The 26,124-nt window shown below is 41.8% G+C and overlaps 1 protein-coding gene and 1 pseudogene across 1 annotated transcript in view; both read right to left on the bottom strand.

Annotated features, from left to right (window-relative positions):
* Positions 1–1,907: 1,907 nt before the first annotated feature.
* Positions 1,908–26,124, bottom strand: part of LOC105079347 (amine oxidase [flavin-containing] A) — a 71,378-nt gene continuing 47,161 nt past the window's right edge. Inside the window, exons 5-15 of the mRNA XM_010968051.3 lie at positions 24,920–25,011; positions 19,353–19,494; positions 16,304–16,453; positions 15,855–16,014; positions 14,909–15,005; positions 11,665–11,718; positions 8,485–8,542; positions 7,196–7,293; positions 5,136–5,247; positions 4,868–4,930; positions 1,908–4,682 (exon numbers count right to left, since the gene is read on the bottom strand). Coding sequence (XP_010966353.1) covers positions 4,536–4,682; positions 4,868–4,930; positions 5,136–5,247; positions 7,196–7,293; positions 8,485–8,542; positions 11,665–11,718; positions 14,909–15,005; positions 15,855–16,014; positions 16,304–16,453; positions 19,353–19,494; positions 24,920–25,011 — 1,173 coding nt within the window. The 3' untranslated portion in view covers positions 1,908–4,535. The remainder of the gene's footprint in view (positions 4,683–4,867; positions 4,931–5,135; positions 5,248–7,195; positions 7,294–8,484; positions 8,543–11,664; positions 11,719–14,908; positions 15,006–15,854; positions 16,015–16,303; positions 16,454–19,352; positions 19,495–24,919; positions 25,012–26,124) is intronic.
* Positions 16,461–17,966, bottom strand: LOC123612165 (large ribosomal subunit protein eL33 pseudogene; annotated as a pseudogene).

Raw genomic sequence — 26,124 nt, 5'->3', positions numbered from 1 at the left:
CCTTCAAACTCAGAAGATAATGGCCTTGGTCAAGGAAGGGAACAGAACCCTACATTCCAATAGCAGAAGAGGTATTGTTAATATTACCCAACACCTTCCTTTGTTTCCATCCTGTTCCTCCAGTGTCTCAGCCAGCTTCTCCAGGTTAAGGGACGTGGCTTGCATTTTTAACATCACCTCTGTGTAAAGGGGGGCAATATGGCTTTAAAAAGTTAATCCATTCAATGTTGACGTGCTGCTGAGATGAAATGCTAACAAAAGAGCAACGATTTCTATCTTCGAGCGAGGGTGCAGGCTTTCCAATAAAGTTTGGCACTGCTCCTATCAATCATGATGCTGACACAGCCGGAGATAAGCATTGCCTGGGGAAGGGCTGCTGGAATGGCTCTTTCGTGAGAGAGATTTCTGGTCTAAGAAGGCTTTTTTCTGCCTCCCACCCACCCTGTTTTTTTGCCCTTAACCAGGCCTTTCTTATCTGCTCCTGGTAGTTTTACAAAATGGTTGCTGGTTTTGGTACTCCTTTCTCAGAAAATCAAAGGCATCCAAAAGAATTTGTCATTTATGTGATGTAAAACCAAAACTTGCATTTATTTATTAGAGACTTGAGAACAATTTGGACACGTGAGCAAAGCCTTCATATGTGTTTTGCTTGATTAGGAATCTCTTAAAGGAATCTGAATATAAATGTTCTTCTGAGGGGCAGATACTTCCCAGGTCAGCCACAGTCCCTGCTACTCCCTAATGTCTCATGCCTTCTGCTGTTCATTTTTAGTTGCCTGATTCATGAAGAAATTGGATCTGGGACTCCTGTTTGTAAATGCACATTTCCCCTCACCTCCTTTAATCTTCTTATTAGTAACCTGTAGAGAGGGTTCCTTCATGAGACAGAGAAATGATTTCCATTTCCAGAGTAGCTTCCAATGTGGACTTTTTTTTCTTCCACATAAAGAATAGTGCAGAAATACAACCTTCTAAAAGCAGTTTCCTTATCTAACAGGGATAGGTTTAGAGATAGCTCCATTTTATCTGTAAAACCAAAGCTCAAGTCCATGACATCTTTTACATGACAAAGTGCAACTCTGTATTTTTGGAGGGTGTGAAGTGGATAGTATAGGGGCCCCTCCCTGGACTCCCCAGCTGCTGGGAATTCAGACTGATCTCAGTTCACAGCTGCAGTTCCTCACCCAAGGTAACACTCCTTCCCAGAGGGCATCTCATGAAGGGATATAGAGGCCAGACCCCCTGGCCTCCATGGGGGACAATTCTGAAGGGCCTTCCCAGCTCCCCCTTAGTATCTGCTGAGGCCTCGGCTGCAACTGCTTTGTAGGTCCACTCCTGCCCAAGCCTGCCCGCCTCACCCCCTTATGCGTGTTTCTTAAGAGCCATCCCTGATAAATTTTCTGCCTTGACCCTGCATCTAAGTCTGTTTCCAGGAAACCCAACCTAAGACAAGGAGCGAACCAAGATACAGAAAGGTGGAGTGACTCGCCCCTGCCTTACTGACAAGCAAACACAGATAGAGTGCTGGCCACAAATGCATAAATCACATCATGCTGCCGTAAATAGAATCCTTAGGAGTCATCAAGTGCATCTGCCCTTTTCCAGATGGGGAGACTGAGGCAGAGAACCAAAGTGATCTGTTCAAGGACTCATAAGCTAATTTGGTGAGAAAGCTTTGATCAAATTTCACATCTTCTGTGGCCCAGTCAGGCAGACAATATTCTAGCCTTTAATCAGCACCCAGGAAAACTTGAAAAAACATGTCAAACAGAACTTTGAGAATTTCGAGTCAATACCAAGTGGCTTTTTAAGCCCATCCTCCATGGACAATGCCTCACTGTGACCTCCTGCTGCAAGAAGCCATTTAATCTTCGAACCATCACCTCAATAGAGGAGCCAGGTCTGAATCAGGGGTGACAGTGCACTTTATTAATAAACAAAACAGTACCACACAGGCAAAATCGTACTTCAGTGGCAACACATATGCACACATGTAGCACTGGGGCACGTTTCAGACAGAACATTAGGCACCAAGTTCATAAACTAAACATAGTTCACGGTCCTTCGATATTTTCTTTCTCCAGGCAAGTATAAGTCCTTATTTAACAGTGGTGACAAAGAGATTAACTTTTTAAATCTCATTTTCAACCTTGCTATGGACCAAGGGCACTTCAGCCTTCAAAACTGTGAAGCAGATGTCCTTGTAGGGCCAGGCTCTATCAGCAGCATAAACTAACTCGTGTTTTTCTGGGTGGAAGGGAAGACCTAGGGCATCTTGGTGTTGGACCACCTCATGTAGAGTTCTCAGCTCCAAGTTCATGTCTAGGCACATTTGGGCTAGTATTCATTTTGGATACTCAATCTGTAGCTTAATAGACTGTTAAAACTGTTGCCAAGTAAGTTTAAGTCAGCATTTCCCAAAAGGTGTGTCAGAACTGAGTTAATCACTAAGCAAACAGAAACAACTGAAACAGATCAGGGATGTGATTTCTCAAAGCAGTTTGGTATAAAATACAGCAACTTCTTATGTACCGGAGCATGTCCAAGATAACACCCAAATGCCTAAGTCAGCTAGAATGCTTTTCAACTGCAAGGTGAAGAGTGGCAGAAAGATCCCGCTCTTTGCTCTTAGGACTTCATTTTGGATTTAAGATAAGATTAAGGTTAATTATGTAATAAACTGGGGTTGGTTCCTCTGGCAATCTTTAATTCCCATTGAATAAAAAAATAGCAGATTAAGTTGTTATTGGGAGATAATGGAGATAACAAGGCTATGAAATAAAATACTGAACATGGGAGAAGGAAGCAGCAGTAGGCTCACCAGCTATAAAACAATCGTGTGACATTCAGTCCAGGAGCAAAGACAATGGTATCACTGTTATAAATGGTATGCTCTATTATAAAAGTATAAGATAATCAAGGTGCATAATGATTGACTTGATTAATAAAAAAGTGAATTTGAATCTAGCTTCTTATGTAATACCATGTGGAAACAGGCCCATCAACATTTTTATTTATCTAAAAATTGGGGCACATAAAATAAAAAGCTTCAGCTATCTGGAAGCCGCATTTAAAATGAAATGCCTCATTCATCCATGTTGTGGGATAAGGTATTACTGGGTATCTACCACCTGGGTAACTGAGGCCATGGAATCTTCTCAACTGCTTTATTTGATCACATTTGTGTTGATTTTTCCCAGATTAACTGTATGAAAAAAAAACAAGTACTTCATGGCTGAAACCTCTGAAAGGGGCTTTAAAAAATCTGACAGGTTTTAAAAGGGGAAAGACAAGAGGTGAGCACTATTCTGAGCCCACATTTCTCCTAAGACAGAGAATTTAGTTTTCACATATAAGATCACTCAATTTCATGTCTTTTATAAAATAACTAAAGCAAGTGAGGTTATAATAAGAGGCCTAATTTCCTTTCTGTATTTGATAGTCTTAAGAAAGAACAATTAGAAATTTGTCATGTGTATTTTAGCACTTATTAGAGAGAAACTGGCATGACGATATTCACTCTAAGGTAACCACATTGAAGACATATTTAAGTTAACAAATCTGCTTTACAATGGCCATAGGGAAAGAGAAAAAAATATATGCCACTTGGGGCCTTCAGCCAGAGTCTACTTGAAAAAAGGAAAATACCACTTTCCGGAAACTGGCAGAGAATGTTATCATCAACAATGAATGAAGTGATGTCTAGCCACCTTCTAGGAGAATGAGAAGAAGCCGACTGCCTTTGGTCTCATTTGGAGCTAATCAGGGAGGCCTCCTGGGGGACAGTCTTGCCACTATTTTACTCTGCTCACCTGAGGAGCTACACAAAAGTCACAGCGAGTCAATTTAAACATTGGACCTTGGTAAACGCTGTCCTCTTTAAGAAGAAAAAGAGGAAAAAGACAAAGAAACTAGCATGAAGACTAGATGTCTGGAAACGTCACAGGAATTAGAAGTGGTCAGGAGAGGCCTGACACAGCAGCCCACAAGATATGGTCCCCTCACTGGTCTGAGGGCCTGAATCCTACGTCTAATCCTTTCCTTTGCTATTCGCTCATCCTAAGTGGGAGTTGCTCACCCCAGGAAACTGTGAGCCCCCGAGCTCTGGGCCTACACTTCACCCTTTGCTAAGGACTTAAAGGGCCAGTCACACAGGCTGGGCCTCAACCAACTCAACCTCCACAGAGAGAAAGTTAAATGCTGCATTTCTGCGATTGTCTGGTGTTTTGTGTTAAAGGGGAGAAAAACAGGACACAGAAACTGTTTCTTATGAGCACGTCAACTTTAACTTTTTGAAGTTAAGGAACTGATCACAAGGTTATTTTCTACCAATCAACACGAGGTGGTCTACAGACAAATCACTTGATGGAACTTGATCTTACTGAAATTAATGAAGTGATCCACTGATGGAGATTAAACTAAAGGGTTAAATCAGCGCATTTAAAGATGATCCGATGACACAGCCATTACACTTGTCAAGGTTTTGCTTTTGATGGTGCTGGGAAAGAGTAAGCAGACAGCACGAAGCCGAAACTTCAGGATCGGCTCAGCGGCCTGAATCTGTACGCCAAAAAGCACAGAGCGGTTATGGATGTGGAAAACCCGATGATCTTCAGCAGGCCTGACACGGACGGCAGGTTTCTCTCCCAGAAGGTGTGGGTGATTTCTACAGCTGGAACATCCTGGATGAAAGAACAGAGCTCAGTAGCAGAAAACTCTTGCACAGACAAGGTGGGACAAAACATATCTGTAAAATCAGGACATGGCTCTGCCCTGGAGGTGGCAACTACAATTACATTAGAGGCTAGAAGATGAGAGATTTCTACATGCAATTACTGGTCTATGGAGAGGGAGCCACCGAACTCACCGATGATTCTGGTTCTTTGACCCATATGTCTTGCTTTGACACCTTCCCCAGAGCATTCAAGATCTGAAAGAAAGTGGCCATGGTATTATGAAGTGAGGTTCTGTAGTTTGAACAGATTCAAGGCTCTGCTGGCCACAGATAAGCCTCAGGAGTGGAGTGAGGGGCAGAGAAGTGGACATATAGATGATCAGTGTCAAGATCTAGAAAGACCAGATGCCCAATATGGTGCTGGACTCGGGAGGGAGGGGGACTCGGCTTCTCCTCTTACCTCTCTAGCTGCCCGTTCCCCGGCCTCTACTGCTCCTTCCATGTAACCGCTCCATTGTGTGGCAGTCTCCGTGCCAGCAAAGTAAATTCTGCCTACTGGCTGGCGAATCACCCTTCAAGGAAACAGAGAGGTCACACAGAGTTAACTAGGAAGGTGCTGAGGATAAATGAGCCAATCGCTGCCCTCACTTACCCCGCAAAAGAAACTCAAATTGTTTCCAAAACTCCCATGCCACTCAGCCAAAGGTGAAATGCTCCTCCCTGTTTCCTGGGCCTGCACCCAAGGATCTGAACTTTCAAGTCACAGAGTCAGGCTGCCAGATCATCAGTCACTAAAGATGATGTTAACCTTTTTCTAGCCGGCCGGAAATAGACTCTAAGAACATGCATTAAATCCACACTTAGATTTATTTGCTGTGTGTTTCCTGTTTGCAGTCTGTTCTGCTACCCAAGGTCTTTCTTAGGGCCGACTTCTTCATGAGATCACATCTAACTGAAGACCCCAGCCATGCACGTACCCCCAGGGTGTTGGGAGGAACCGTGGTGGTGAATGGGAAGACAGAGAGAGTAACTGATTTCCAGCAAAGGAGAAATTTGAGAGATTGATCATCTGTCTCCTTAAAAAACAACCTCTGTACAGTTAGCTTCCCTGGGTTTATCTGGAGACTGATGGAGGGTAGTGGAATGGGCCTTTCATATGAAGAGGTCTTGGTGGGGAGAACCATGGAAGGGCTGGGCTCAATGAGCAACTGTCCCCTCCTACCCTGTTGGCTTTGACCCCTGCCACATCTGCAGCCACTTCCATGAAATCTCCTAAACTGCATACCTCCACCCTGAAGGCCTTCACCTCAACCCACTGTCATGCCTTTTTCCAACTCAGGAATCTTTGACTTCATCTGTTCCTGCTCCTAGTCCCATCTTCCAGACTTCTCCTTTGACTCCAGAACAACTCCATTTAATCAATACTGTTATCACTAACAAAGGCTATTCATTCTCAACTTGACATGTAACAGAAATAGCCAACACTAACTTCCCTTAGGAAAAGGAGTTGTAAAAAGCACCCAAGACCTAAATAGGTTTTCCCATGAAATATTTAATCATCAGATATTAATGACTTTCACTGAAATACTGCACAAGTCTAAAATGATTGATTCTTGCAGAAACCTAAAACTGATCTAAAATCATTGCTTAATTAAGAAAAAACCAACAAAAAGCTCTTGTAAGAAAAAGGTTAACAAACCCTTCTTCCTTCTCTGTGGACAAACATGGCCTTGAGTTAACTTTCTAGTTCTATTTCTCTAGAAACCTGATGAAGGTATAACATCATGTATCTTACCAGGCAACACTGCTTGTGGTAAAAATGGCTCCCTTCCACACTCACATTGGTAAATTGTACCTGGGCTGGGAAAACTGTCATGAATTGTAAATTTCTGGTAGGAGTCTATAACTTTGGGCTTTCTTGCATGTGGTGCCCCTTGTAACTGGGCATGGCCTTTGCGGGGACCCTGGACGCTACCTATGAGGCCGTTATAAGAGACAGTGGCTCCTATGAGGCATGGGGCTCTAGGCTTAGGTGAATTCTCCCACTCTGTGTGTATATCACCTCCTCACACCTGAGCCGTATACAGAGAGGGTGCTTCTCCGTGAAGAGGAATGTCTGATACTGCTCTGCTGGCAAGACACGTTTAGCCCATGTCCTTCTATGCAGAATGGTGCCCAAGAGCCTAGGATAGTTGTGAGACTAAATGTTCAGTTGACCCCAGGAGGCCCCCAGGAGGACACTGCAGCTTGCAGAATTCTCACATGTACTGTTGACATCTGAAGTCCTCACCAGTGTTCTGCGATTGTTCTGTGTGATGTCAGCTCCTGTTTGTTCTATGTACAGATGGACTTATTTTCCTATGGACATCCAGAAATCTACAAACTGACTACCTGGGACATTAGAAATAGGAATGCTGATTCTTCTTTCTAAAATTCCCATTGAGCTTTGCTTATCTACTTTCTTTCTTTGTTAAGTTCGGGGCACATCTTGCATCAGTCGGTAGAGGGTCTAGATAGTACCTTCCGTACTGAGTCATGATCCCCGGGGGGAAGTAGGCGGTGTAACAGCCTCCGGAGTACTGCTCCTCACACCAGTTCTTCTCTTCATAGTGCACCGGCTGCAGTTCAGTGGGGAGGATATTTCAAAGGGAAGACAAAACTGAAATGCTGCCAGTCAACAATAAAGGCTCTATCATTTTTTAACAAAAAGTTTACTTAAAAAAAAAAGCAGCCCTCTTTTTCCAACTTAAGGGGAAACACGACAGTAGCAAGTAAATGGCTTTTTGCTGGGTACCAACTGACAAAATGTGTCTACTTTGACTTTCTCAACCTCTTGCCTAAGAGAGACACGAAGTATTCCAATATCTGGAAGATAGGGCATCTCCACACAGATTCTGAAGTCTTTCATTTTAAGACCCCATCAACAATCAGGTTCTGGAAAGGTCTGCTCGAATCTCTGCATTTTCTAAATAATAGACTTTACTTCCCCATCTACCAAGGCATTACTGCTGGAAAAAAAAGGGTAGAAGGGAGGAGGTAGGAGAAAAGCATAGTATCTAAGAAAGGCTTTTTTTCAGAACCACTTCTCTAAGCTGAAAATGTGAATGATGGGAATAGTGCTAAAAAGGGTACACAAAGATAAAAAAAAGTTTCCCAAGGGACATGAGAGAACCTTCTCCGATTTCCCTAACACACTCTGCAAGTTTCTTCTTTGAACAGTTCAGAGATAATCCCCTGAAAGAGCCCCCAGCTATCCGGTAGGGTCTTCAAAAAGAATTTCATTCTCATAATTGCTTTCACTGGTGGATTGAAAGCACTGAAATTCCTAAATGAACTGTGAATTGAGTCTGCAGATGGAAAAACAAATTAGTATGACTTTAACCTGGGCAGAGAGTCGAGATTCGGTCTATCTTATCAAGTATATACTACTGTGCCTTCGCCAACAAATGATGATGTAGCTGCGATTCTACTTTGCAGCAGTCAGTTGACATTGACAAGAGGGCAGGCCCTCCGTTCGGGGAACTGATCTCACCCACCCTGGAGATATCTGCAGCTCCAGGCTCTCGTTACAACTGGCTGCCCGTTACCCAGTGAACATTTAAACAGCCCAAGGAACTGCTGCATCAGAAGTTGCAAGCACTGACAGCAGCTTTTAATGGTCTTTTGTGACTGCTGAAGGTAATCCTCCAGTAAGCATATCCCTTTATGCTCTCTTCATAAGACTGTCAGGAAACCAGAATCTTCTTTGCTTTACCACTTAGAGCAAACAGAGCAGAACCTGTTGGGGATTAAAGTCGGGGATTTCTTACTTGTAATGCTTCTTGGGATCCTAGCACTTTGGCGTACAGTTCACAGATTTTCCTTTTCCTATAGAAAAGAACAAAAACAGGTTAAAGAAGCAATAACTGATGAGTATAGAATAAAGACAATGAGTTTCAGGGCTCTTGCCAATGAACCAGATTTATTAAGGGAAAAATTAAAATCAATGGCCTTCTATAACTCCACAAAATAAACAGTCCCAGCAATCTTTGCACTTAAATTAACCCTCTTTTTCTCAATACAGTCATTTGATTTGAGGATTCAACAGAATTTTTCTTCTCTTTTACTTTTTACCTCTTTCACTACCCAAAACTGTATCAATTCAAGATTCAAATGGGGAGAATGAAATTAAATTAAATTCAGTTTTAGGAACTGATTCTAAGCCACTTTTCTAGAATTCTAAAATAACCCCTTTTATATAGTAAGTATGATGCTGTCTTTTAACTATCCTATACTTAAACATCTACAAACACATAAAGCTCATTTAATCCTTTAAACATAACATAAAATATGCTCTACCAGGAGAGGCCTATGGTCATTCCAGGCTAGTAATCTGTCCCTTGACAGGACGGCCTGTGGACACAGTACTCCAAAGGGTATCTGGAGGAGTGGGCACGATGTGCCCTGAGATGTTACCTCAAACAGTCTTTGGTTACCCTTATAATTCATTATGTAAATGACTAGCACAGAACGTGGCACATATTATATCTTAAAAATCAATAGCTTAATTGATCTAAGCACTTCTTGAAACAGATACATTTTACACTCACAACCACTCATGGTGAAACTAAAAAGTTCTAATTTACTAAAATCCCCCATTTTAGAAATGAATGGTTTTCTTTCAGGATTTGTTTGAACAGGTTCATCACACTGATCCAGTTATATACTTTAGGTATTTACCTTCTTTAGTCTTTATATAGTTTAAATATTGAAAGTGCTCCAAACTATTTGTTACAGGCTAACAAGCAATTGGAAAAAATGTGCTTAAAAATGTGGCAAAGCGTTAAATTCAAATCTGTAAGATAAGCATGAAAAGCTAAAGAGAGAAATGGCCAAAAAAAAAATTTTGGCAGGGAGGAGGGAAAGAAAGGAAGGTTATACTTCCTAGCAATAAACAGATTTTAAACGAATGACAATTTAATGTTGCCAATTATATTAGAAAATATTTTTAAAACATGTCTCCAATTTCTCTGAATAATGTGGGACAAAATATAACTATAAATTAATCCAAATGTTCACGCTTACAATATTTTTATACCTCGCAGAATTTCTATCTCGTGGCTATATAGCGTGAAGTCAAGAGGAGCAGGAGGGATTATAAACGTTGCCTACTGACACCATTTTACCATGGAAGGTTTTAAGGGACAGAAAAGTGCCACTCCTGAGGAGATGTCACACAGCATTAGGTGGCTATTTAAGTTCCAGTACAGACAGGCAAAGTTTGGTTTCCTTCAAGGAGCTGTTCATACTACAGATCAATAAAGATAAAGGAAAGACAGAACTAGAAGTCTCAAGACTATTGTCCACCTGTCTGTCTCTCTGTGTCTAGTCCAAGCTCCTCATTCCAGACATGAGGAGGCTGAGACTCAGAGCACTGAAGAGACTGGTTCAACATCACTCAGCTAATTAATGGCACGGCTGAGGGCTTGTTCTCCTGAGCATCCTGCCTGTACTAAGTGCTCAACACAATTGATTGAATCAAAATCCATCCTCAATCTAGTATGGTACCCTCTTTCCTACTCTATGATGAGTTAGATGACTGAGTCTCACCTACTTCACATGAGTGTTACAAGAAATAATTCTGACATTTGGAGTCACTTAGAAAACAAAAGTATTGACATCATCTTCTGAAGAGCCTAATCATTATTAAATGCTTAACTTATTTTTGGTACATGTAATAAAATCTTTATTAATATAGAGTGAAACTTAAAATCTTATCAACCTACAATGTAGTTCAGCCTTGGAAAAATATATTTTCCAAACATTCTTTTGATTTTGATGCAGTTGGTTCTGGGAACCATTGCTTCAGTCAATGACATTCAGAGTTCTAAGGGTTTTGACTTATAAAAATTTTTGAGTTCAGCCACTATGTGGAATCATAACCCAAATATCTACATCCATGCTGGTATTTATTTTGCTATTAATAAGGAGGGAAAGCAGGAAATCCAAAAGAAAATGTCAAGCTTAGGGTGGCATAATGAAAAAAAGGACCCATTAGACGCTATTCTTGACATTGTGACAAGCTGGTTGTGGAGCCTTGGACAAATCATTTCTCATCACTGGACCCCAAATTCTTCCTCTGTTGAGGGAATGGGTGGACACTAAAGTAGTTCCCTTCCTGACATCAAATTTCATGCTTGCTTGAATAAATAAATCCGTGTGCAAATGTGGGAATTTCTGCGGCACTTCCCTGACTTGCAAAGTCATCAAAGTAACTTTCAAAGAAAGAGCTGCTAGTGGATTTGCTGCTTAATTTTTAAATTAAATGCAGATGGAAATATACATTTGTGTGTGTGTTGGCCCTCTTCAAAAGCTGACAAAGGATTTAGGGCCACCTGAAAGAAGGGAAGCCCAGAAATCTCCAGAGGCAGTTCCCCAATAGCCTAATGAGTGTTTCCAGATAAGAGTTTATTTGAACCAAGGAATCCAAGGCAAAACAAATACAACAAGACAGAAAGAGAAAAGGGAGAACGAAGAAAGCCATTGTCCTGAGATAATTGTTTTATACTAGGAAGCTCTTGGGAGAAGCAAACATCAGAGCTGTGTCCTAGACAATCAAGTTGGAACACTTATGTATAGATTTGCTTTTTAGAAAAAGTACATCAGAGAACCCTGGAAAAGGGATAATGGTCTCGCAAAGTGATTGGGACTTGGCCTCTAAAGCTTCTTCTCACAGCTAACGTTTTGTATGATTTTTCTCCATCCATCTCACTGGGAAACCCTGCCTCTCAACTACTGTAAAATGAACACAAATACGTAAAACTAAATTCCTATAAGCATATGAGCAAGGACTGAGTCAAGGGGGCATAGAAGAATACAAAAAAGATGATCTGTTGGGATTTTGAGGATATTAATTAATTACTGCGTTTTTCATAACGCTATTATACAGTTGTTAGGGCAACAAGTTCAGTACAAAGCTAACCCTTTACGTTTCAGATGTAAATTCTTACCGTATTTCTTTATGGACTTTAGCAAGGCGGTCAGCTTTTCGAGCAAGTATGAAGCTGGAGAGAGAGGTGACATTTGAATGATTATGTGACAATGGTTTATCTGAAGAGTTGCCTCTTCTTTTTCAAGCATTCTTGCCTCCACCTACTCGGCATTAATAAACGCTCCCATACTTGCCCACTATTCCCCTCTAGCAGAGCAAATGCCATGCTGTCTTCAGCTGCCCCTATGTCCAAAAGCCCTGCTAGGCTGTGGGCTCCTAAATGACAGGTCACCTCCTACTCAATATTTTACCCCCAACGTTTAGCCCAGTTCTTGGCATCCAGTAGGAAATCGAGTGTTAGATGAATTAATGTTGCATTAACTGATTATCCTGGTAATGACTGTTGCCTTCGGCCAAGTACTTGCTAAAAGTTGGAAAAACAAATATCAGTCCATGCCTGTAGTGGATGCCATGCTGAGCCATCCAGATCCCTCTTCAGGACCAAACACTCATTACCCTCAGCTCACAGCTGAACCCTTCCCTAGCAAGTGCACTCTGTTGCAGAGAACCTCCTGGCTCAAGGTCCCACCCCTTCCCAGAATGGCTGGCTCCAGAGGGCAGTGGGTACCGAGACCCACCCCCTGGCCTCAGTGCAGGATCCCTCTGAAGGGCCATTCCAGCTCCAGAGCTTCCCATGGGATGGCTGAGGCCTCCCTCTCTGCCCAACCCTGATTCTTTCCCTTCCCCATGGGTAGTGCTCCCTAGAGCACTGCACGATGAACTTCCTGCACCCGCATCTCCATCTCCAAGGTGGCTTCCCAGGAAACTGGCCTAGCACAGCCCTCAAATTCAGTGACTCAGTCAAACTCAGTTATAATCTGTCTGCTTCCCTTTAATCAAATAGATTCTATTTATTATGTTGATATTACGAATTGCATGTATATTTTAAAGAACTGAATTGTGACAAGAAATCCTTAGTTAAGCTATTATTAGGAAGCTTTCAAAAATCCAAATGAGATAAAGGACAATGAAATTATTTCTCCATCTAAAAGAAGTTTTAAAAGTGTATTTTGTTGTTGTTGCTCTAGATCAAAAAGACAAGTAGATCAGGACTGAAAATGCAAGGGCTGAAAACAGATATTTCGTCCTCTCCCTCAGTCCCCCCAATTAAACTGTCCCTCACTTTGATTGGCAATTCCTTTAGAATTGTTATTCGAGATCATTCTGGGAAGCAAAGATACAAACTGTATCTGTGTTAACCCAGAGAATAGTATTTCAGAGGAAGTTGTGGACTATTCAAGAAATTTGAACTACTGAACTTTACGGGATAGAGTCATAATTTTGCTTGATTTAACTAACACTTTATGTTGTGGCTTGCTAATAATGATTTCAGTTAAATTTTAGGTTTGTACATCTGAAACACCGTAAATCGATTTACTTCAATAAAAAATAAAAATCAAAAAAATTGGGGGGTTTATGCAAGAATCAATTATTTTAGACTTTTGCAGTATTTCAATGAAAATCACCAATATGCGATGAACGACAATCATTTATCTGAAAAGCTTTTCAGATCTGTGCTTTCTACAGTTCCTTTTCTAAAGGGCAGTTGCTCTTGGCTATTTCTGTCAAATCTCAAGTTGAGAATGAAATAACCTCTTTGATCTAATTCTAACTATGGACAACTCTCTTTTAACTTCCTTTGGTGTTTTATTGAGGAAATCAAGCACCCTGTTTTGGGCTGGGAACATTTCGCAGCTTTAAAGTACAAGGTCCTTTCTAGTTTCCAAAAGGCACTAGTTATAAACAAACAGTGCTGGGCAATTATACCACCCCTATCTTCAAGATGTTCATTGCCCAGAGCAAAGAGCAGGGTGAAGGCAATATAGCTGCAAGGCAAGAACAGGGCGGAAGCAATTGTCCAGATAAAACAGATTAGAATATCACTTTTTAGGAACTAGCTAAATAACTCCATTACCATCTAGGAGGCTTCAGTGATACATGTCCTTGTTAATAAAGCTGGGAAAAGCCCAGAAGAGCAGATGCCACAAAATTGAACTCCCAGGGTAAGAAGAATGTCAATGTTCTTTCATCTGCAGTTGGATTGGTCTTGACTGACAGTCTCCTGAAACCTCAACCTCAACCTCTTGCTTTTCTTTGGCACATAGAAAGTGATGACAAACTGCCCAAACAATCTCTGTCTCTTCTTGCCCAGTGGGGTTAGAGGTGAAGAGGGCGCCATGTTCCTGTAGTAATTACGTCATGAACCCCTGCCCTTTCCTGTGAGGCTGGTGTTATTTCTTATATTTTTCAGCCAGAGGACTGGTTACAAAATGTCCTCTTGGCAGGCCAGTAGCACAGCCTGCTTTCTAAGTCCCTAGGGCCATGGGTCTGCTCCTTCTGATTTTGTCATTTCCCTTCAGTGGTGCAATGCACATGAGCTCAACTCTCCTATGGGTGAAGGGGAAAAGCACTGGTCTCCAAAAGTCACTCAACTGCTATGGACCCTGTGCTCTTTTATTGCAAATGTGGTAGAATAAATATCTCTTTTGTTTGTACAGCTTTGAAGAAGACTAAAAGGCATGGCAACTGGGAGGCTACGGCACTCCTTGGCAATTCCTTCATGGGAGCCCTGCTCCCCTCTCTGGACTCCTTGTCCCCAGACAGCAGAGCAGCTGTGTGAGGGGATGGGAGGAGAAGGAAAGAGCTCTTCTCTTCCAGACACAGAACCATGCCCCGGGCCATCCTTGGTGAAGGCTAGCTTGGAGTGACCTATTGGAAAAAGGGCCCCACACTCAAGGCCTGGCTCCACTTTGAACTGCACTTCCCAATGGTCATCCATCTTACATCCCAGGGTAACAATGAACATATTAACATTTGCTATGTGGTGATGTCTTGAATGGAGAAAAGAATAAAGCCCAGAAACCCTAACTTTGGAAGGTTTTACAGGATAAAACCATTCTCATTCCAGAATGGCTATCAACCTTCTGCCCTAGGGGGGGTTGTCCACCACACTGCCTGTCTTGCTGCTTTTTTCACTCTGTCCTCAACATGTAAGTTTTATGGGGGAAAGAAATGTATGAGCATGAGTTCAAAGTGGTGTGAACTTAGTAAGGTTCCCCAGTGTTCAACACATGGAAACATGATAGATTGTCTGTAGGGTTACTTATTGCTTGAGCTCAACTCCAAAACAACATGCTCTGCCAGCAAGCACACCAACACACCAGCAGAGTTTGGAAAATGCAGAACACCTGGTTCTAACTTACCCCATGATGGCAGGCAGCGATCCATCTGGCTTGGTGTCATCTAGGGTTATTGAAATTGGAGCTTCCTCATCTTCAATGATCATACACCCACAATAATCTTAACCAGAAGAAAATCAACAGAAAAGTGAGGCTGACCTCATCAGAGATTTAGGAGAGACATTTTTATGTATATAGGAAACTATTTTGCTAAGAGAAAGGCAAATTTTAGACTATTGGTCTTTGCCACAGCCCTAGAAGTTATTTTCTATTAAATATACACACTGACAATATAAGGATGTCTATTCACCCAGACACATTAAAAAATGACCTTCTGCATAAAGGTCAGGTATGATCAATGCATAACTAAAATTGTAAGATGGCTCTGGAGTCCTGGAATCCATGGGGAAAGAGAGAGGTGTGTTAGAGGGAATCACCCCTGTGAAACCTGGAAGAATTGATGGGAAGTGGTCCTTTGAGTATGAGCAGAAGGCATGTCAACCACAGCCACCCTCTCCGACCAGACCCTGCCTCACTGAATCCTCACAACTCCCCGACAGTAGGTCTCATTGTTCCCATTTTACACAGAGGCTGATGCTGAGAGAAGTGAAGTGTCACACCTGAGGCCACACAGCTAGTAAGCAAGTGAAGCCCAGGCACATGTGACTTGGAAGCAGCGCTCTTTCCATAGTGCTCCTTTGCCTCACTCTGCTCGTGCAGGAGCCAGGGCCATAGTGGCCCCTCAACTGGAGGGACCTCTTCCTTCTCTCTCACTGCTAGCACGTGCTCTTGGTGTCATTTTGTGTGGCTAGGGGGTATCAGGAGATGGACAAATTGAGACTTCTGATCCTTTCTCTACCAATTTGAAACACTTATCTTTTTTTCCTGTTCAGGATGGAGTAGATAATGTTCTTAAAAGAGTGTGGTCCTGTCACTTAACACAATTTAAACATGAGTGTGTGCAACCTACCCTTCTTCTTCCAAAAGGCTTCCTTGTAATACATCATGCACTTAATGATAGCTCCCATTGGAAGGCGCTGAATTAACTGGTTTCTCTCTGATGGAAGTTGTGGTCTGAAGTGTATCTTGGCAGTCAAAGTTGGAGGGATGGCACTAATTACGTATCGGCACTAAAACACACAGACACAAAATACCATCTCAAATGTGAGTCACAATCTTTACAGACGGCATGAAACATCACATCATTTTCAATGACACTGAGCAGGAACAATGTACAAAATGAGGCCACCGTGAGGCAACCAAACAGAACAAGGGAGATCAATCAAGGCTGAAATTTGGAAGACTGAGTCAGAAACATGGCAGCATTCATTACACCACTGCTTAGATTATATTTGGTTAGAAGCTGCAGAAGACACAAGACCTATTTAATATATGCTCCTTTGGACTAAACTGAATTACCTCATAAAGTTCATGATTCAGCGTCCGTATGGTGATATTGTCACCTGACTGGTCAACAAAGGTGACAGGACACCTCAGCTTCACTCTGTCCCCGAGCAGTTGCATTATCCGTTCGCTTACTTGACCAGATCCACCTACAAACTTCCGTTCCTACCAGAAAAGGCAGGCGGGAAAGGAAATGTTATAAAAGCTCAAGGAAAGAAAATTATATTTGCCACTGATTAGAAAACCTCCAGAAAGTCACAGGCTATCCCTCCACCCTCCGCACCCTTAAATGCTGGAAGAACTCATCAGAGGCAAAGACTACCAAGACACCTCGAGCATCTTGTTCTGCACAGCTTCTGGTGACGACGAGCTGTTACTAGTTCATAAAATCACAGAATCAGAATAAAGGTTCTCCTGTACCCATGGCACCCTGACTGAATGAAAACATCAGCAAGTCCATGGGTTTCAAATGCCCAAGAACGCAGTGCATCAAGAGAGCCCCGGGACAGGGAAGGTGCTGTACTTCTCCCAGGGGATTTTTTAAAATTACCTTTTCTAGTTTTACTGAGATGTTTCTAACTCTTCTTGGTTTCTTTTCTTCTTTTCTTTTTAACAAGAGAACAAGTCCACACTTTTATTTATTTATTTTTCAGTAAGTTTAAAATCCTTAAGGGGTACGGCATCACACAGATTCTATGTCCAGTGGCCTTAGTACAAAGGTTGCTTCGGAATTTGGCAAGAACCATGCCACTGTTTCCATGAGCGAGAGTTAACCTGTCCCCAGTTACTCTGGTTTTGTTTGGTTTTCTGCCAGGAGTTACTGTATTGTTCTTTGCCTTGTACACATAAGCACATCTCTTGCCTAGACAGAATTCATTTTCATCTCGGGCATAAACACCTACAATTTTAAGAAGAGCTGTGTGCTCCCTCTGGTTCTGTAGATCCTGCTTATAGCCAGTAAAAATGGCCTTGGAGCACAGCTTTCCAGACACATTTGTCGTTTTAGAAGTCCTGACAGAGTCCTCTTGGTTTCTTTCTTTCTTTTTCTTTTTTTTTTTTTTTTTTTTGTGGGGGAAGGTAATTAGGTTTACTTATTTATTTACTTATTTTTTTAGAGGAGGTACTGGGGATTGAACCCATGACCTTGTGGATGCTAAGAAAGCACTCTACCACCTGAGCTACACCCTCCCCACCGCCACAGCGTTCTCTTGGCTTCTTAAAGCCCCAGCCAAGGGTTGTCTAGGCAGAACAGGCTCATGATGTCCTTAAGGCTCATCTGGTCATCACCAAATGATGTTCTAAGAATCTAAATCTCAGATGTTGAGAACATTTTGCAAAAATGTCTGGAAGTTTCACTGTGAGGGCAGAAGGGTGAAGGCTGAGCGCCTGCCTGTCCCTGCGGACATTGTAAACAGTTCCCTTGAGCAGCCCTCTAAGACCATGAGTGCTTGGCCCTACTGCGATCTGCTACACTCACCATGGAAATGGGTCCAGCTTAATCTGACATCAGGCCTTAATACAGTGCATTTTGTAAGAACCAAGGGGAATATTTTTAGCCTGTTGTAGAAGATTCTTTGAATGGTTAGAAATACATGTAGGTAGACTGAGGCACAGCCAACATTTGACATTTAGGTACCTCACTCACATTCCTCTGGAAAACCTGCATCAACAGCCACATAGTGATTTTTGCACTTTAATAACAGGTTATTATTCAAATGGTACCACCAAAGTTCTTTATAAAAATATTCCCATAGTAATTTAGACCTTAATTCATGATCTGTCCTTCCTCCTGAAACTGGGATCATTTAATCATTTGACCTGTCTTCCAAGAGTCATTTTGAATTTCAGTATAGTGGAAAGACCATGAACTATTTCCATCTTGTTCACTGTCCACTCCTTCATGTCTAATATTTGTTGAACTAAACAACTAAAGGATACATCTAAGTTCTTTATAAAAATATTGTGATAATGGTTGAGATTCATAATCTGAACTGTGCCCTCCAAAAGGTCATGTGGAGTTTGCCTACAAGTATCTTGGCTCCTCTGAATGAGAGATATAAATATAAAATATGAGTCAAGATATCTCGAAAAGTAAAACAGAGGTTAAAAGGAGTAATGTGGGATTTCTAAGTGTAAAGACACTTAAAAATGCAACTGCCTTGCATTTGCTAAAGTTAAGGGTCAAATGGACAATAGCTCTTGGGACCACAGGAACAACTTGGGGACTTCTGGAGATCTCCCAAGAAGAATAATTCACTTTGTGGACAAAGATTCTACACCTCATACTATGAAACATGAAACAGAGGGTAAGTTAGAAGTAAACTGCTCCTAATTAAGCCTCATCCCATCAAGGTATACCATTACCAGAAAAGAGACACCCATTATCTTTTGATAAGGGAAAACCTTGAAACAAAGAATCTCAGAGTCTGGAAATTCAGGGAATTAAGGATTCTGGCTTCATCACTAGTTTGCTGTGTGTCCAACCAATGAGCCAAATGAGTTCATTCAGCAGTAATGGAGGTGGTATAGAAGCTGGGCAAATGCTAATGGGCAGCAGAAATTTAGAAGCCAAAGTGTAGAATTTACTATTGAAAAAGTGACAATCACTTGAATTAGAAAAAAGAAGTCACTTCCATTCTATAATGGTTAACATAAAATAATAACTCTGAGACACGGAACAGGACCAAAAAAAGTCTCACACCTGGAACAGAGATGATTTTAAGTACAATAATTTTACAAGTACTAGAATTTTTTGGAAATTAGTTGATTTTAGTAATTTAGCTCCTCCTACATAGTCTAATTTTATGTACCTCCAACAGGAAGGAACTGAATTCTCCAAACCCAATTAATTTAAAATGAAACATTCTTTAGCTGTGAACTTACTTTCAGGAATGACAAAAGGAAAGGAGAAATTTGGTTTTCAGCAAAGTTTTTTGTGATCATTTCAAAAATTCATGTTGCAAATTCACTTATGTTGCAAAATACAGAAGCAATTACTAAGACACTGTATTGGGTGAGGGCGAAATCACAAATGAAGATGAGTATGAGAATGGACACTCCATACCTGGCCTCCATTGGTAACCGAGAATATCCGAGTGGTGCCTCCACACTGCTTCACGTACCACAAGAACCACAGGGCAGACACCTCGTGGGGCTCCGAGGTCACATTGATATTCACAAACAGAGATGCAAACTGCCTAGCGGTCCTGGTCACAGAACAAGAGCAACAGTTAGGAGTAAAGACACATATGCTTCACAGCACATTATCTTTTTAAAACATAATTTCGTATGGTTAGAAAGCATTTCTATTGCTTTTGGGAAAAAAAAACACTCATGGACTCAATTTCAGAAGGAATGCACATTTTAACTCTTGGGGAAAATAAACTTTTCCTTTGCTTTTAGGAAATGATGGGTTAGCTCCAAACATGCTAATCCCAGTGCAGTCTAAAGGGTAAATATGCTTGTCAGGGATATTAAGGATATTGTTTTCATTTATTTGAACAAACTTCCTCTCCTTTCCACCTCCACTGCTCCCATCCTGGTCCAGGCCACCACTGTCCCTTACTCAGGTTAAAACAATGGTGGCTGCTCCTGGTCATCCCTACCTCTCATATTGACTATATCCCCTTATGATCCTTCTCTACGTTACAATCAATTAAGTCTTTTAACAGTGCAAAATGAAAAAAAAAAAAACCCAAACACTCTGCTTAAAATCCTTCAATGGTGTTTATGGCAAAAGGCAAAAATCCTGAATACAACAAATATATATTGCACCATCAGACTCGCAACAAATTCTCCAAATTCCCATTGCATCACTTCCTCATGGCATCTTTATGGATCAGGCATACTGTCCACTCTTTGCTAAAATATGCCAATCTCCCCATCTCAGAGTCTTCATAAGCTGTTCCCTGTTATCCATACTAGAAAAAAAAGATATTTCCCACCCACACTATCCAACCTTCACATCCTCTAACATTATTTGTGGCTAATTACTGGAAGATATCATGCCTCAACTATTCATCCTTCCATGGAAACAGCCTAAATGTCCATCAACAGATGACTGGATAAAGAAGCTGTGGTATATTTATACAATGGAATACTACTCAGCCATAAAAACCAACAACATAATGCCATTTGCAGCAACATGGATGCTCCTGGAGAATGTTATTCTAAGTGAAGTAAGCCAGAAAGAGAAAGAAAAATACCATATGAGATCACTCATATGTGGAATCTTAAAAAAAAAACACAAACAAAGCATAAATACAAAACAGAAATAGACTCATAGACATAGAATACAAACTTGTGGTTGCCAAGGAGGTGGAGGGTGGGAAGGGATAGACTGGGATTTCAAAATTGTAGAATAGATAAACAAGATTATACTGCATAGCACAGGGAAATATATATAAGATCTTATGGTAGCTCACAGAGAAAAAAAATGTGACAATGAATATATATATGTTCATGTATAACTGAAAAATTGTGCTCTACCCTGGAATTCCACACAACATTGTAAAATGATTATAAATCAATAAAAAATGTTTAAAAAAAAAGTAAAAAAAAAAAAAAAACTATTCATCCTTCCAGTCTGTCCCCATCCACTGTAACTCATTCTTGAAAGAAACCACTCCCCACATCCTCCCCCTTCATCCTTTCCCCCCATCTACTGTGGCTCATTACTGGAACGTATCACCGTCCTCACCAACCATATCTCCTATCTCCTCCATACACTATGGCTCATTCCTGAAAGATACCATTCACCAAATCATCCATCCTTCCTGTCTCCCCTGACTTCAACACTGTGGCTCATTCCTGTAAGATACCAACCAATCCCATACCATCCATTTGTCCTGTTTTATACAATTCATTGTGATTCATTCCTGGGACATATATCCTCCCCATATCCACATGTCTGACCTCCACTCATCCACTGTGCTCATTTGTGGAAGATATATCATCCTTCAATACCATCCATCAGTCCTGTATCTCCCATCAACTGGCTCATTCCTTTAAGATACCATCCACTCTTCTTGTCTCTCCCAACAACCAGTTCATCCTTGGATGATAACAACCGCCCCCCAATCCCTCCTGTGGCTTATTCCTTCAAGACACCACCCCCCAAATCACTCATCTATCCCGTGCATACAGCCCATCAGATATGGCTCATTTCTTCATGATACCTTGCACCCACATCATTCACCCTATCTGTCTCCTCTCACAATCACTGTAGTTCATTCCTGATGATACCACCCCTTCACACCATCCATTCTTCCTGTAATTTCCCCTCTCCAAGGACTATAGTTCCTTCCTGGAAGATATCATCACACCAATGGCTTCCTGTCTCCTCCTAACCACAGTATCTCATCCTGGAAGCTACCATTCCCTCACTGTATACTGCTATACCCCCATCACTGTGGCTCATTCATGGAAGATACCACCCACCCCTTCCTGTCTCCCCTACCCACTGTGGCTAATTCCTGGAAGATACCATATCCTCATACCATCCACTATTTCTGTCTCTCTCAACAAGTGGCTCATCCTCAGAAGATATCATCTTAACATACAATCAAACCTTCATCTCCCCACTTTTTACTATGGTTCATTCCTGGGCCACACCATCTCCTCACATCATCACTCTTCCTGTCTCCCCTACATACTATGGCTCATTCCTGGCACATACCATTCCCTCACATCATCCATCCTTTCTGTCTTCCCCATTCCTAGAAAATATCATCCCACCATAACACCCATCCTTCCTATTTCCCCCATCCACTGTGGCTTATTCCTGGAGGATGTGGTGAGGGGTATCTTCCAGGAATAAGCCACAGTGATGGGGAGGAGACAAGATAGGTGGAAAGATAGAAGATGTTGGAGGATGGTATGTAGTGCACGGGGGGGGGGAAGGTGGGGAGACAGAAAGAGTATGAGGAAACGGTATCATCCAGGAATGAGCTACAGTGACTGTGAGGGGAGATAAGCAGGGTGGAAGATACTCATTTGGCTCATTCCTGGGAGATATCATTCCTTATTATATTTACTATTCCTATATCCCCCATCAACTGCAGTATTCCTGCTAGATACCACCTCCTGCCACAGTTCATTTTTCTGCTTTCCCCCATCCACAATGGTTCATACCTGGAAGATACCATATTCCCACAACATCCATTTTCCCCTATCTACCACCATCCACTGTGACTCATTCCTGGAAGATGGCATCTCATATCATCTATCACTCCTGTCTGGAAAATACCATGCCCCTACATCATCCACCCTTCCTCTCCACCCCCTCCCCAGTCACTATGGCTCATTCCTGGATGATACCATTCCCTTACAGCATCCACTCTTCCTGTCTTTCCCATTCACAATGGCTCATATGTGGAAGACACCGTATTCCCACACCATCCATCCTTTTTGTCTCCTCCCCATCGACTATGGCTAACTCCTGGAACATACTCTCCTCCCACACCATCCATCTTCCTGTCTCCCACAACCACAGTGGGACATTCCTGGTAAATACCATCCTCCCACAACATCCATCCTTCCTGTCACCTACCATCCACTATGGTTTAATCCTGAAATATACCATCTCCTCACACCATTTACTCTTCTTGCATCCCCTGATCTACTGTGGTTCATTGCTTAAGGATACCATCCCACCACACATATCCTGTCTCCCCCAGGGCACTGTGGTTCATTCCAGGTAGATATCAATCCAGGAAAACATCCATCCTCACTGTCTCCCCCTACACACTGTGGTTCATCCCTGGAAGATATCATCCTCCGACACCATCCATTTTCCCATACACCACCATCCACTACGGCTCATTCATGGAAGATAGTATCTCTCACACCATGCATCATTCCTGTCTCCCCCAAACACTTGTCTCATTCCTAGAAGATACCTTGCACCCACATCATCCACCTTTCCTGTCTCCCCCTATAGTCTCTGTAGCTCATTCCTAGAAGATATCCTCCTCTCAAACCATCCATCTTTCCTGTTGGCCCCTCCCTACCAGTCACTCTCCTTTATTGCTAGAAGATTCCATTCAAACTTCTAGTCTGTTCCCAAAACTGACTCATTACTGGAAGATAACATCCCTTCACACCACCCATCCTTGCTGTCTGCCCCTATTAACTGCATCTCATTCCAGGAACATAAATCCCCCTACATCATCCATCATTCCTATTTCCCCCATCCACTGTGGCTCATTCCTGGAATATACCATTTCTGCACACCAGGCACCCTATCTCTCCCACCCCATCGACTCTGTCTGACTCTAGAACAACTATCTATCTTTCCTGTCTCCCTCATCCACAGTGGCTGGTTCCTGGTAGATACCATACACTCTTCATGTCCCCCATCATCAGCTATGAGTTAACCCTTGAACATACCATCCCCCCACACCATACACCTTTCATGCACTGTGGCTCATTCTTGGAAGATATCATCCCTTCACAACTTCCACCCTCTCCTTCATCTACTATGGCCCATACCTAAAACATAACATCATGATCCATCCTTCCTGTCTCTCTTTTGTACTGTGACTCTTTCCTGGAAGATATTCCATCATTACCATTCCCCATCTATCCCCATCCATTGTGGCTCATTCCTGGAAGATACCACCCCTCATACCATACTCATCCTGTTTCCCCATCAATTGACTTATTCTTGGAAGATACCATCTCTCCACATCATCCACTCTTCCTGTCTTCTCCATCAACTGACTCATTCTTAGAAGATAACTTATACACATACCATCCCTCTTTCCTCTCTCTCCCCATCCACTGTGACTCACTCCCCATCATTTCACTACACTACTCTTATATCCTCCATCAACTGGCACATTTCTTAAAGATACTATCCCCACATCACACATCCTCCCCACCTCCCCTCATCCACTGTGGCTTATCCTGGAAGACACCATTCCACCACATCACCCATGCTTCCTGTCTCTACCTGTGCACTATGGCTCATTCCTGGCACATACTATCCTCCCACACCGTCACCTTTCCTGTTTCCCCTGTCAATAGTGGCTCATTCCAGGAAGATACCATTCGGCCACACCATCCACTATTCCTGTCCCCCACATACATATGGTTTACTCCTGAACATACCAACCCCACACACCTGATCCATGGTTTATGGCTCACTCCTGGAAGTTACCATCCCACCACACCATATATCCTTTGTGTCCCCTCTCGTGCACTGTAGCTCATTCCTGGAAAATACCATCTCACCTATCCACCTTCCTGACTCCCCATCCACTGTGGCTAATTCCTGAAGATACCATCGCCTCACACCATCCAATCTTCCTTCCTCCCCCATCAAATGGCTCATTTTTGGCAGATACCATCTACACACCCCACCCATCTTTCTTGCAAATCACACAACCTTTTCATTAAAAAATGTTCAACTTCATTCACCTACTTTTCTTCTTACGTTTTAGATTCATTTTATGTTCACTTCTGCTTTTAGTGTCTAAAGTGCCCTCAGAGTTGCTACTGATGGAAAGGTCAATAAGTTTCCTCTTAACTTTTTTCCTATAACTTATTAAGAAAAACATTGCAGTTCAAGATAGGATAGGGCAGATCTGAAGGGAAGATAAAAAATACATTTTAAACAGTCAAGATTACTTTGTCCAGCAGATTTTATCAATAAGATCTTTCATGGTCATCTTATCCCATTCCTCCGCATGTGGAGCCTCCCATGGGGCATCAGCTGGGATCTGCAGAGATGAGAAGGGCCCATATTCAGGTATGATGGTTACTGCCCACTTCCCTGACAAGATGTCCTCAGGAGAACTCTGAAAACTGGTTTCTCTGTCTATGTTGGAATGTGTGATTGGCATAGAATCCTATGTACAGATAGTGGTAGAGTTGGGATGGATAGCTCTTTGGATTCTATGCCTTAATGCTGCTGCCAAAATAATAATAATAATAATAATAATAATAATAATAATAATAATAATAATAATAATACACATATGTGTAAATTAGTATGAACCCTCCTACACTGCTGGTGGGAATGCAGTTTGGTGCTGCCACTGTGGAAAACAGTATGGAGATTGCTCAAAAGACTAGGAATAGACTTACCGTATGACCCAGGAATCCTGCTTCTGGGTACATATCCAGAAGGTACCCTACTTCAAAAAGACACTTGCACCCCAATGTTCATAGCAGCACTATTTACAATAGCCAAGACATAGAAACAGCCTAAATGTCCATCAACAGATGACTGGATAAAGAAGATGTGATACTGTATTTATACAATGGAATATCATTCAGCCATAAAAACCAACAACATAACGCCATTTGCAGCAACATGGATGCTCCTGGAGAATGTCATTCTAAGTGAAGTAAGCCAGAAAGAGAAAGAAAAATACCATATGAGATCGCTCATATGTGGAATCTAAAAAAAACAAAACATAAATACAAAACAGAAACAGACTCAGACATAGAATACAAACTTGTGGTTGCCAAGCGGGCGGGGAGTGGGAAGGAACAGAATGGGATTTCAAAATGTAGAATAGATAAAAAAGATTATACTGTATAGCACAGGGAAATATATACAAGATCTTATGGTAGCTCACAGTGAAAAAAAATGTGACAATGAATATATATATGTTCATGTATAACTGAAAAATTGTGCTCTACACTGGAATTTGACACAACATTGTAAAACGACTATAACTCAATTAAAAAATGTTAAAAAATATAATTCTGAAAAAAACAAAATAATAACAATACACATATGTGTAAATTAATATGTAATTATGATGCTTGCCATTGTATTTATTATTGAAAGCTAATAGCCATTTTAAGTCCTCAACTTAAGTTTG

Source organism: Camelus bactrianus, chromosome X, assembly GCF_048773025.1.
Source record: "Camelus bactrianus isolate YW-2024 breed Bactrian camel chromosome X, ASM4877302v1, whole genome shotgun sequence".
In the NCBI taxonomy this organism is placed as follows: domain Eukaryota; kingdom Metazoa; phylum Chordata; class Mammalia; order Artiodactyla; family Camelidae; genus Camelus; species Camelus bactrianus.
The sequence above is the reverse complement of the archived record's forward strand: the minus strand, read 5'-3'. Positions and strand labels throughout refer to the sequence as shown.